Source organism: Mustela nivalis (assembly GCF_964662115.1).
Source record: "Mustela nivalis genome assembly, chromosome: 13".
Lineage (NCBI taxonomy): Eukaryota > Metazoa > Chordata > Mammalia > Carnivora > Mustelidae > Mustela > Mustela nivalis.
Window position 1 is genome coordinate 87,861,848 of NC_139032.1, and position 12,411 is coordinate 87,874,258.

At 56.4% G+C, this 12,411-nt stretch overlaps 1 protein-coding gene across 1 annotated transcript in view; it reads left to right on the top strand.

Moving 5' to 3' along the window:
* Positions 1–12,411, top strand: part of HMCN2 (hemicentin 2) — a 140,463-nt gene that overhangs the window by 18,218 nt on the left and 109,834 nt on the right. Inside the window, exons 3-7 of the mRNA XM_082695922.1 lie at positions 914–1,072; positions 1,942–2,064; positions 9,459–9,630; positions 10,281–10,387; positions 11,312–11,432. Of these exons, the coding sequence (XP_082552048.1) occupies positions 914–1,072; positions 1,942–2,064; positions 9,459–9,630; positions 10,281–10,387; positions 11,312–11,432 (682 nt within the window). The remainder of the gene's footprint in view (positions 1–913; positions 1,073–1,941; positions 2,065–9,458; positions 9,631–10,280; positions 10,388–11,311; positions 11,433–12,411) is intronic.

The following is a 12,411-nucleotide window of genomic DNA, read 5'->3' on the forward strand; positions in this document are numbered from 1 at the left end:
AGGGTGGCTTCCCGCCACCGTCATGCCTGCCTCCTAACACTGCCTCTGGCCTGCACCCCAGTTTGGGGATGTTGCATATCCTGTACTTCTTGGGGTTCCTTCCTTTATTCAGTGACCCAAGGCCCTCTGGGAGTCTCTGGGCCCTGCCCATAGTAGGTGCTTATTATTTAGTGACTGGATGAAGCAGCAGAAGGAGGAGGTATGTGGTGAGTGAGAGGTCTCACTCCATCCCCCCAAACCACCTGGGCGTCTTTGCCACCTTGAACACCTTTTCCCGGCGAGGGCAGCAGCTTCCTGAAGGCTGGCTAACCCACCGCCAGGTCCTGTGGGGCCCAGAACAGGGCCTGGCATGTAGGGGACAGGAAGTGCTGATGGGCTGGAGGGCTGAGCCCAGGAGGGAGCATTACTGAGAAGTGCCCACGTGCCAACGGTGTTGCTGGCACTGGCTGAGCAAAGCCCGTGAGGCAGGGCACACTCCCTTCCTGCAGAGCAGAGCTCCTGTCTGTGGTCGGGGAGCGGGGGAGCATGTGCTGGTTTGGGACTGATTCCAGGGCCGGCTACAAAGAGGATTTGGGGAAGCGGTTTTGAATGCTTTGCTCTGCCCCATGCCCACCGCTCCTTCTCCTGGCTGCCTCCGCACCCCCAGCACCTTGTTCTCTCATCCTTGGCTAACACGTGGCTGTTTTGGGGCACCTGTCAGATGTCCTGGGGCTCCCAGCCCCCCTCCCCAGCTCGTATCCCTCCTCACAGTGATTAATTAAATAATCATGTGCTGACCCCACGGGAGGGACCGTGCCTCTCTTGCATGGGTGGGTAAGGAGAAGGTGCTACTTGTCTAAACACCCCTCGCCCACCTGTCGGTGTCAGAGACGTCCGTGGGTGGGCCAGCCCCTGACATACCCCTGCCCTGCAGGGGGGCGGTGACTGCCCCGAGATGAGTGTGGGGGCCATCAAGGCAGCCGTGGAGGTGGCCAACCCCGGCTCCTTCATCTACGTCTTCTCGGACGCCCGCGCCAAGGACTACCACAAGAAGGAGGAGCTCCTGCGGCTCTTACAGCTTAAACAGTCACAGGTGAGTCGGCTGACCTTGGGGGTGCACGCGTGGGGACCCTCAGGAGTGCTGAGGAAGCCGGGGTCCCCGGTGCAGGCAGCCCAAGCCCCCATCGGCCAGGTGGAGGGCGGCTGCTTCCCCTCCAGGGTCCCCGCCAGTGCAGCCGCGGGCCCTCAAGTCCGAGCTGGTCTGGTGAAGTCCAAGTGTGTTCTCATGCTCTGGGCCCCCGGCCCGCCGGAGCTCCTGCCGCCTGGCGAGGCTCATTCTTGATAAAGACCACGCCACCCGCTCTCCTCGCTCCCTGTCAGAGCCTGTGCAATCCATCTTCCTCCTGGCGTCGCCTCCGCTCCTGTCTTTGGGGTGTGCGGCGCCCTTCTGCCTGCTGCCTCGGGGCCTGACGGCCTGCTGGGGCTTTGCTTCTGGCTTACACAGCCAGGGCTGGGGGAGGGACGTGCGTGGGGACGGGGGAAGGGCCACCCAACCGTGGGACCTCCTCGGGTGAAGGTCTCAAGAGCCGGGACAGCTTCTCTGGTCTCTGGTCTCCCATCAGGAGCAAACTTCATTCTCCAAGGTTCTTCTAACATGGTGGCCCCCAGGGGCTGCGCGGAGCAGCTGATTTCCATTTCCTGCCTTGTTGTAGATTTCCTAACGGCTCCCGTTTATGGAACACCTGAAGTGGTCCTGGTCCCCTGCTACGCCCTTGACCTGCCTTAGCCCTGGTCCCCATGGGGCGGATACTCCCATCATTCCCATTCTACAGATGCATCCCCCGAGCCCAGAGAGAGGCAAGGGCTCCCCCTGGGTCCCCCTCCCTCGTCCCGGCCTTGTCACACACGCCCGAAGCAGGTGGCCAGGGCATCCCGGAGCCAGCCTTCTCGTCCCTCTTCCAGGTGGTCTTTGTGCTGACGGGGGACTGCGGCGACCGCACTCATCCCGGCTATCTGGCTTACGAAGAGATCGCTGCCACCAGCTCCGGGCAGGTGTTCCACCTGGACAAGCAGCAGGTGACCGAGGTGAGCCTGCCCTGGCCCTCCTGCGTCTCTGGGCACCTGTGCCTGGTGGTTGGGTCGCTGCCATTGATGGGCAGCGCTGTGTCTCACCCTGTGGCCAGTGCAGCAAGCGCTGTACTCAGGGCTGTACGACGTCGTCTTTCCAGACCCTTCTCTACCTGCTGCCCACCCCAAAGGCGGGTGCCACAGACTTACCAATTTTGCAGGTAAAGAGCCTGGAGCTTGAGGAAGCACGCTGGGTCCCTTGGATGGTGCAGCCTGGGGATGGACCTAGCAAAGTTGGCCAGAGGAGGGGTAGGGGGGTGAGCTTCTCCCTAGAGTCAGGGAACCCAGGGGTGGATAGAGGAGTGGGTGGGGGGCAGGGGCTGTCTGAGTCAGGCTCTGTTGCTGGGCCAGGAGATCCTGCTGGGGGACCTAGCCCTCAGGGGCTTGCTTGGCCCTGTGTCCTGAGGCAGACGTCAGTGATCTGGAATCATTCAGCTCGGTGCTGATCAGGTGTCTGCATCCTTGTCCTGTTCGAAGACCAGGTGCCTGGCCTTGCCCCACTCCAGGCCCCACTGGCCGCTCAGCGCTCACTCTGCTTTCCCTCTCCCCGCACGTCCGTTCCCTCCCAGGAGCCGGAGGGATCCTTTCGGGGACACGCTGGTGAATGTCCACAACCACCTCCCTGAATAGAACAAGAATGCCCATTTCTGTGGTATAAGTCCTCCTACTCTGACTGATTTCAAGCTGCCATCCTGAAGTCACTGAGCACAGTTGGGAAGTGATGCTCTCAGTGGACTTCTCTGAGCCTCTACGAGCCGTCTCTTGTACACTGGATCTTTCTAAAGCAGATCTGACCAAAGGGTCTCTCCCGGCTGTCCGCTGGAGAAGGTCCAGAGCCTTCTCTGACCCCATGGCCTGTGTTCTCCCCCTTGCTCACAGCTGCTACCCCACTGGCCTCCGCTCACTCTTCAGTGTCCCATGTCTTTCTACCCCAGGGCCTTTGCTCATGCCACTTGTTTTTCCTACACCATCATGGGCTCCTCATTTCTCCATTCTTAGCTGAAATGCTTTCTCCCTGGCAGAACTTTCTTGATTTCTCATCAAAATGAAGTCTTTCATACCCTCTCCCCGCTCCCGGTACTGCTTCACATAACTGGTTTTCTAAGCCTGGCATCACTGAATGCCGTTAGGCTGTGGGCTCCCTGAAGGCCAGGCACTTATTACAGGTTCTCTTTGCTGCTGTATCCCCAGGACCTCCTGTGGCCTCCAGCACAGTGCAGGTGCTCAGTAATAGCAGGTAAATGGACAGATACGGGGTCCCTTGTGCCTGAGGCCCTGGGAAGAGGAAAGCAAGAGAGGCCGCGTCTAGGAGGCGGGCCCCGGCCCCAGCCAGCCCTGCCGCAGCCTCCAGGGGAGGGTTTTTCTGTGTTATATATTTATGGCCTGAAGAGAATGGTCTCCAGGGCCGTGTTTAGATTAGCGCGCCGTAACTCCCCGTTGACAGATGGCGTTTATGGTTCTCTGCGACACATGAGACTTTGGTTTTTGGCATGTCAGCCTACTCTGGCCCTGAGCCGCCCGAGCCAGGGTGGGAGGCCTTTCAGAGTGGACGGATGGCTCAGTCCTTGTTGCTGGGGGAGACCTCTTTGGGCGGGAGCTCGGTTCTAAACGTCAGGGGCGATTCAGACAGCAGGGCAGCTGGGCAGGTCAGTGGGAGACAGCTAGCCCAGGTGTGGGGCTGGGCTCCCCTGTCCTCTCTCTTGAGGTAGGGAAAGTGGGGGCGAGTCCACTGGCTCCTGGCCACGGTGTCCAGCCTTCTGCTTGTGGGAGCCTGACTTGGCAGTGTACGTCTCACTTGATGAGACCTCCAGTGGCCAGGATTGGCTGCCGCTGGGTAGGGGCCTGGATCCTTCTCCTTCCTGGACACAGAGCTGTGTCACTCCAGATGTTCCCAGACATTCAGAAAGCCTGAGAAATTGGCCGCAGCAGCCAGGGCTGTGGTCGTCCCCCCCCCCCCCCCCCCCGAGACCTCCCCAAGGAGAGGGAACAGTGCCTTTGCCCATGCCAGGGGCTCCAGCTGAGAGAATGACTCCTCAGAACAGAAGCTGCGGACGTTTCCAAACTGTGCGTGTGTAGTTAGTCCTTTTACCTTTTCACAGTATGTCCAGTGTGGCCGGAGGGACACGTTCTGCATTCTCTCTTGCCTTCATTACCTGCTTACTGTGCACCTGCTACTGGCTAACTTGGGTCCAGGCGCTGGGCATGGAGACAGAGTCTGTCAAGGTTAGGTCTCAGTGTTTTTGAGTTTGGACTTTTTTCCAGTTGGGGCGCTGGCCCTGTGGGGTTCTAGGGTAATTAAAGCAAGGCAAAGGTCCCTTCCCTCTGGTGGGGGTAATTTGGAGCTTTTGCCATCTTTCAATGGACAGGGGAGGTGGGCACCTTTGCCCCTTGAGGTGTGCATTTCTGGTCAAGGCTTAGCTAGCTCCATGACCCACCCTGGCCCAGGCACAGCCTCCCCCCAGCTTAGAACCCGCTCGATACTGTCACCAGCCCCAGCAGAGTGGGCCAGAATTGCTGGGCATACCTCCATTCTGCAGCCTTCCCTGGTCCTGGAAAGTCCGTTCTGGGAGCCCGGACCCTTCCCCTGTCCAGCACCAGCCCATACAAATGTGCCAAATCGCCCAGATTCTGTGCATCAACCAGGGGAAAGGTGAACCACCTTCTAAGACAGTACGTGTGGAGGATGGGGGCGGGGGGAGACGTCCAACCAGGTGGTTCCAATTAACAGATCAGGAGGCACAGGCCCCGGAGATGACTTCATCCTGGACTCTTCCGGGAAGATGCAGCATGGTGGAGGGTTAGGGCCCCATGCCAGCTGCAGACCCTGGCCCTGCCACCTGCCTACAGGGTGACCTTGAACATAGTACTTGACCTCTCTGGGCCTCCATTTCCTCCTTGGCACAGTGGGTTAAGAGAGCCCCTGCCTGTGAGATGGAGGTGCCCGGCAGGCACTGGGAAGCCCGTGGTAAGAGCTGGTGATGGCTGTGACTCTAGCCCCCTGCTTTGGTGCCCAGAATGCATGCCCGGTGCCCGCGAAGCCCCCTGAAGAGTAAGGGCTCTCTCAGAACAGGTTCTCAGGACCTGAGTGCCCAGCGGTGAGCTACGGGCAGGGGCCGGTACTGTCTCCCCATCCCTGCCCACCGAGCTTCCTGCCCCAGGCCCCGCAGTCAGGCCCCAGCTTTCTGCTCTGTGGTTCTGAGGCCCTCTAGGCCCCCCGGCCTCTCCTCGCTGCTTCCTCGGCCGCCCAGGCTGTCAAGTGTCCGGGGAGGAGCCCCAGGGATGATTTATCTGCCGTGAACGGCTGAGCGGCAGCCATCTGGCCAGGGCGGCAGCGCCAGATCCTCCCATTTCTTCCCTATCGGTGACAGAGAGATGAGCCCCACTGCAACACTGGCTCGCAGGCCCCCCGTCCCACTAACATCTGGAAGCCATTGTCTCCGCCAAATAAACACTGAGCCTGTTTGATGAAGGCTGTCCGCTCAGAAGGCTCCCTGCATTCTGCTTGGAGCCTGGGGGACATCGTGGGGTCCAGACAGCCTTGTCTGTAGGCCTGAGCCTACAGGGGGTCTGGCTTTGCTCTGGGCAAGATGGTCGGCACCCCCAGCTCCCCGGCAGCCACATGCTTTCAGGGCAGGACCCGTGGGCACGCTGCTTCCTGCTGGGGTCACTGGCATCGTGCTCTGTCTGAGGCTTCTCTGCGGTTCAGTAGCCTGAACTCCCAGGCATCATCCCTCTGTTGGAACATCTTAGGACAAGCTTGTAATGACACTTGTGGCACAACCAGTGGGTGTGATCTCTCTGGGACGTTGTCAGCTGGTGCCGCCGCCACCCGGCAGCTTTGCTCAGTTATGATTTCCTCCCGAGCCCTGACAAAGCCCAACCCCACAGTGGTGGGGGAAAGAGGACAGTGATCACGGGGCTGTGGCTTAGCTGTGGGGGCATCTCGCCAGCTTCTGTCCACCTCTCCAGCTGGGAGCCTCGGCTGCTGCTTCCTCCAGCCGGCCCCCACGTGCACGAGTGTTGTTAAGAGAAACGTTACTTGCAGAGTGAGGCGAAACAGAGGAGGGTTTTTAGAATGCAGGGTTATTATCCTGGGATAACTGAAGTCTAGGCACCTGCATTCCAGCTCAGTCTGAACAAAACGTATTCACTTTTTCAATCTCAGGCAGATCTTCCCATTCCCTTTGTGTCCTGTGCTCTTGCGTGGAAGATTGCACGGTAGGACTATGATTCAGAGCAAGGGTGGCCAATAGGCAGCACGCGAGACTCCGCTCGCTCAACCCATATCCGTGGCAGACATCACTCATCAATCACAGAGCGGTTTCCTGTCTGCAGCCCAGGCAGCTTTGGGTTTAGTCCAACAGCATCGTTTCTAGTTGATTGGAATTGGCAACCGGACCCCACTGTGGTCTTTTGGGTATTTATGAAAGTCATGACATACTTGGTCTTTTTAAGGGACTTTTATGTAAAAAAATTACTATGAAAGATGTTAAAGAAAAGTGAGAAGAACCCATGTCCCAACTAGATTCAGCACTTAACCTTTTGGCCCCCCGCTTCGTCTCTCCTATTCTATCTTCTCCATAAATAATTTTTTTTTTAAAATATGATCTTGGACATAACCCACAATATCCTCTGATTAAATGAAGAGGGCTGGTATCATCCAATGCCAAGTTCAAATTCAAATTTCCCTAATTGTCTTCAGAATGTCTTTGGTAACAGTTTTTGTCAAATCAGGATTTAATCAGGGGCCGTGCATTTCATTTGTTCATTGTGTCTGTTAAGTCTGCTTGCATCTGGAGCCTTCTTCCCGCCCCCCCCCCCCCCTTTTTCTTTTACGCCACTAACTTGCTGGAGAGGCCTTGATTGTACAATGCCCCAGGTTCCAGATTCATCTGATTGTTTCCTTGTGGTGTCATTAATTTGTTCCCCGCCCCCCATTTCCCTAACTAACCTGGCAGTTAGTTCTCAGGGACTGATGAGCGGAGGCCAGCATTGGAGGCAGGAATAGTTCACGGTTGGTGCTATGTGTCTCTCTTTGGTTGCATCACACCAGGAGGTAAGTCATGTCTGAGTGTCCTGCTGTTCCTGATGGTAGGTTTGGTTCCTGGGTGAAGGAGGTGACAGTTATCTGTATTGTAGGGCCACATTTTTCCCTGTATGGTGCAAGTGGTCTGTGGGTTAATGCTGAGGTTCTGCGTGGACATCTGGTCCCCCACCCACTCTCACCCAATGGTTGTAGCGTCCACGGTGGACGCTTGCCTGAAACGGTGACTTCATTAAGGGTTGCAGGATGGTGGTGTCCTAATTGTATCATCTCTTGCATATTTATTCGTGAGCCTCCTTCCACGAAGAAGAGCGTTTGAGGTCCTGGTGTTTTTGAAGCACAAAAAAACCTATTGAAAAGGAAGGGATCATACTTAGTTCTTTGTCTTTAATGAAGAGGTGACCTTCGTTGGTGGTAAGTGAGGTTTCATTGCTTTGAATTTTGCTTTTCTTTTTTTTGAGTATTATTGTGGGCACGCAGAGTCTACAATCGGATCTGTTTCCGTTAATTACAGTCATTATGTTTTGGGGGCTCAAGTTCCTCCAGATTTAGCTAATGGGAGCTGTCTTGGGCTGGTTCCTATTGGTGTGTCCCCTTAGTTCCTGAGAACCTCCTGGCTTAGTGGAACGACCAGTTGTCTCACACTTACCTTGTAAATCACCTGCCCCAGCCCTAGAATCAGCCATTTCTCCAAACAATCCCTGTGGGGAATGGTATTTAGAAATCCCCGGGTTATAAATTCACTTGGAATGAATTTGTATATAAATAAAACACTTGCAACTCTCTCTTACACTTGGCTGTAAGAGAAAATCTTGGTTCAGCAAGACTTACCATCTTTATGTCTTTGCTTTATCCTGCAAGATGCATAAACAGTCTCCTGAGCTGGGCACTGATGGTTGTGCCGAATCCAGGTTCCTAAATAAGAATGTCTTTGCAGCTCTTTCTGTCCCCAGGGTGCCTCCCACCAGGAAAGCTCAGTTGAACCCTGGGTTCTCAAGGCTCCAGGAGTTCTTCTTTTCTCTCTGTGGTTATGGTGCTCCTTTGCTGCACAGCGAGGTTCAAGTTTCATTTTGTTTAGTTTGAGAAGCATCCTGGGAAAACTTGAAATTTACTTGGCCTGGAAGGAAGCCCCCTCCTCATCCTCATTCCTGGTTTTCTAATGGGAAACTGGGAGGTGTGGTGATCGCAAGGCGGGCTTGGGGGTGAACAGAGTGAGAGGTCTGTGATCAGATGCCCGCGCTCAGGAGCTGTGCGCCCTGCCGTATCACACACAGTGAACAGAAGCTTCCCGAACACCCTCTCCATGCCAGCCACTGGGCTCGGGGCATAGCAGAGAGTCCCTGCCCTCATGGGGCTTCCAGGCCAAGAGGGGAGGCAGGCATGAACCTAAGCAGGAGGGAGTGGGTCATTTCTGCAAGAGAGCAGCATGTGTGGTGGGCACTGCCTCGGGAGGCATGGGGGTCCAACCCTGGGGGTCCAACCCATGCGAGCATGGGGAGAGTCAGGGCAAACTGACCTGTTGGACAACTGCCTAAAACCCAGGACAGAACATGTGGTCTTGAAGGCCATGGTGAGGATTGGGAGAAACTCCGTAATTTTATGCTCAGTGAGAGATCTGGTTGCTGACATGGGGTCTGTGTACTCCTGGGGGGTGGTCTTTGAGGGATTTTGAGGATCCCCCCCCAAATAATACTTTAAATGTGCACCTAGGTGATCTGCTAGTCTGGAGGGGGAGTCCTCACCTCTTATCTGCTTTTCATTGGGACCTGCCCCAAACACTTAAGATTTTAGAATGAATCTGCAATTTTAAGGTTTAAGGATTGAAGATTTCTCAATGCCGTGACACAGATCAGGAGGAGACTCTATCTTTGCAGCAGATCCCCTCAGTCCTGCTTAGGGCACCCTGGCAGGAGGGTGGTCTGAGGCCCCTTGGGGTGACGGTGACTTACATGGTTCTGGGGGAGAGTCTGGATCACAAGGGTTCATCTGTGTGTAGGAGGCATCAGGAAGGCTTTCTGGAGGAAGTAATGGGTGCCACTGAGATTAGCCCTTCCTTCCAAGCAGCCTCAATCCAGGTTTCACAGCTCCCAGCCCATAGGCCAAGAGGGTAATGAAGTGTGAATTGGCCTGGTGTAGGGCAGTGGGAGTGGGGTGGCCCTGGGTGACCTGGAAAGCCTATATGCTGCCTCAAACCCAGGTGGGGGACTGGATCCTGCCAGGAACCTATTAGAGACCTATCTCCGGTGCGTCGGTTCTAAATAAGACCAGAGACACCTGCCGGCATCTGCTTCTTATGCCTGCCTCCCAGGTGCTGAAGTGGGTAGAGTCTGCGGTCCAGGCCACCAAGGTGCACCTGCTGTCCACGGACCACAAGGAGGAGGGCGAGCACACGTGGAAGATTCCCTTTGACCCCAGCCTGAAGGAGGTCACCATCTCCCTGAGTGGTCCGGGGCCCCAGATTGAAGTCCGCGACCCTCTGGGTATGTGTACCCCACTGCTGGCCTCTTCTTTGAACCCGAGACTGAGCTAGGAGTCCAGGATGGGACAAAGAGAAAGACCCAGGGTGGCAGGGGGTTTGGACAGAAGGCTCTGGGAACAGGGAGGGTGGGGGAAGCCATGTGGAGGGCAGAGGGGGTGCTTGTGGTGGGCGAGGAAGCAGGGAGGCCGTGAGCGGCCAGGTGAGGGGAAGGAAGGTAACCACAGGCCCTGGGACGTGAGGCTCATGTGCCGTCTTCCTCTGCTCTCTCAGCGGATCCCTACGGTGGCCTAGCAGGTCAGTCAGGGCAAGGATTAGTGGCAGGCCACGAGATGAGAAGCTGTGGCTCTGGAAGGTAGAGTGACTTGTTCAGGTCACCCAGGGTCAGTGTGATTTGGGACCTGGCCACCTGGCCTCACAGTGCTCCAAGGATGTCGTGGTTCCCAGGTCTAGAGGTGTCCGACCCTGATGGGGTGGACGAGGGTGGCGTGCACAATGAGATGAAGGACCAAACACCACCGAAGGTCTCTTGTCAGTTACTCTGGGAAGCCTGAGGTTGGTGTTTGGAGGGCTCTGGGCTCCTGGGGACAGGATGGGGCTTCTGTCACCACCAGGAAAAGATGAGGGACTGAGAACTCCTTGGGGGTTCCACAGGGAGGATCCTACAGAAGGATGAGGGCCTCAATGTGCTTCTCAACATCCCTGACTCTGCCAAGGTTGTGGCCTTTAAGCCTGAGCATCCTGGGCTGTGGTCCATCAAGGTAAGAGGCCCTTATTCCCAGGGGGAGGGAGGCTGGTTTCCCCAAGCTGGGGCCCTGTCTCCCTCCTGCCTGTCCTGGGGAGCCTGGGGCCCTGGGGAGCTGTGGGTTGGAGCATGGGTGGTGACGTGGACATATCAATAGAAGCAGAGGGTCAGGAATAGAGGAGAACTGTTCTGCTTTGCAACAGTGAGAGGAAGTAGAGTGGTTTGGGGTTAGTTAGGGAACTTTTAAGAAAGAGTTAGAGAAACAGCTTGAGTGTGAAGAGGTAGGTGACTAAGCCAGCTTGAGTTTCAGAAACCTATCCTATGAAGAATGAACAAAAGAAACAAGGGTGACCTTGGGGGAAGGATGGCGTAGAGGAACATGCCTGGCAGGGGGTGGGGGGCCTGCTCTCATCTGTAAGGTGCTGGAGACCGGGGACTGGGGGAAGGCTGGGCTCCTGGCAGAAGGTCCTGGCATGGGACAGGCTGCTGCCTCGGAAGGATGTGAGCTCCTGCTGGTTGAGCAAACCTTTATGGAGCACCTCCTGGATGCCAGACCCTGGGCGAGGTGTAGATGCTACAGGTGAAGGGGCAACATTGGCGCTGCCCTTCAAACTCCAAGCATTTTTGAGCCAAGAGCTCTAATGCCAGTGGAGAAGGCAAGGCAGAGATTAGACATACAGGGGATAGATGGGGCTGTGAGTGTTGGGGGGGGCAGCTGGAAAGGCAGAGCAGCTTCAAGAGTCCTACTCAGGACAGTGCCACAGCTGGGGCCTCTTTTGCATTTAGGGAGCATAGCGCTGGGCCCTCAGGGAGCAGGGGAGTTGCCTTTCATGTCTGCAAAGTGGGGAGAACTCCAGCAGTCAGCACCAGGTCAGGGTGGCAGCTTTCTGCCCTGGAACAGGAGTCAGGTGCCCTGGGGATGGGGTCTGGGTCTTGCTAGGTCTACAGCAGTGGTCGCCATTCAGTGAGGATCACAGGTGTCAGCAACATCGACTTCCGGGCCGGCTTCTCCACCCAGCCCTCTCTGGACCTCAACCACACCATCGAGTGGCCCCTGCAAGGTACAGTGCTCCTGACCCTGGGGGCGATGCTTTCTGGGACGTGGGGGAGCCTTGGGAGGCAGGCCACGAGTGTGCAGCTAGAGTGGGCCCTGTGCAGGCTTGGGGGGGGCGGGTTGGGAGCCTAGGAGGATGTTGGAGTTGGAGGCTCAAGATCCGTTTTCTGGTCAGAAGGCACCCACTGGGATCTGGGGTTGCCTGTCTACCCCAGCATGGTTCCATCTGGAGAAGGCTGGGCTCCAGAGCAGGCAGAGGCTTTTGGCTCTGGTTGCCAGAACTCTATGCCAGAAACCACCATCTGGTGGCCAGATCAGGGGTCCCAGTTTATAGTTTGGGAATTGTGGTCCCTCACCATGGGGGACTTTTCAGAGGATTTTGCTGGGACCAGATCGGAAGGGAGATGGGGAGGGACCTAGACCAGGTCAGGCTAACTCCGGGTCACTGACTGGGAACCAAGGCGGTAGCTGCCAGAGCCTTAGAGCTGTAGAGTGTGCAGTTCCTCTGACCCTTGTCGCCCTTGTCAGCCCTGGTTGGTTCTGTGCCAGGACCAGCAGTAAGATCTTCAAAGTGAAAGGGGGCTGCTTGCTTATTTAGTGCTTGTTTTTCCCAGTAGCAGGAAGGGGGGAGAGGCAGGGAAGCTTCTAGAATCAGGAGAGATAAGAAATCCTAAATGTGGTGCTTGAAAACTGAAGGGTCCCTAGGGCCGTTCCCCAGTGGGAGAGGGAGAAGGGGGGGCCACAGGTGACCTTCTCGGGTTTCTGCTTTTGGGAAAGATGTGGGTCCAAGATAATTTTTTTTTTTTAAAAAGGGGGGAGAGAGAAATAGCAGGGCAGTTGTAAATGATGAACGGCAGGTGGCACTTGGCCTCAGTACAGGGGCATCAGGAAGTGGGGGTTCCCACCCCCCGGGGAGCATGCCCTTGGCTGATTGTTGCTGCAGTGGAGTTTGGGCCCAGCATGGACACGCGTCCTTTTTCAAAGGA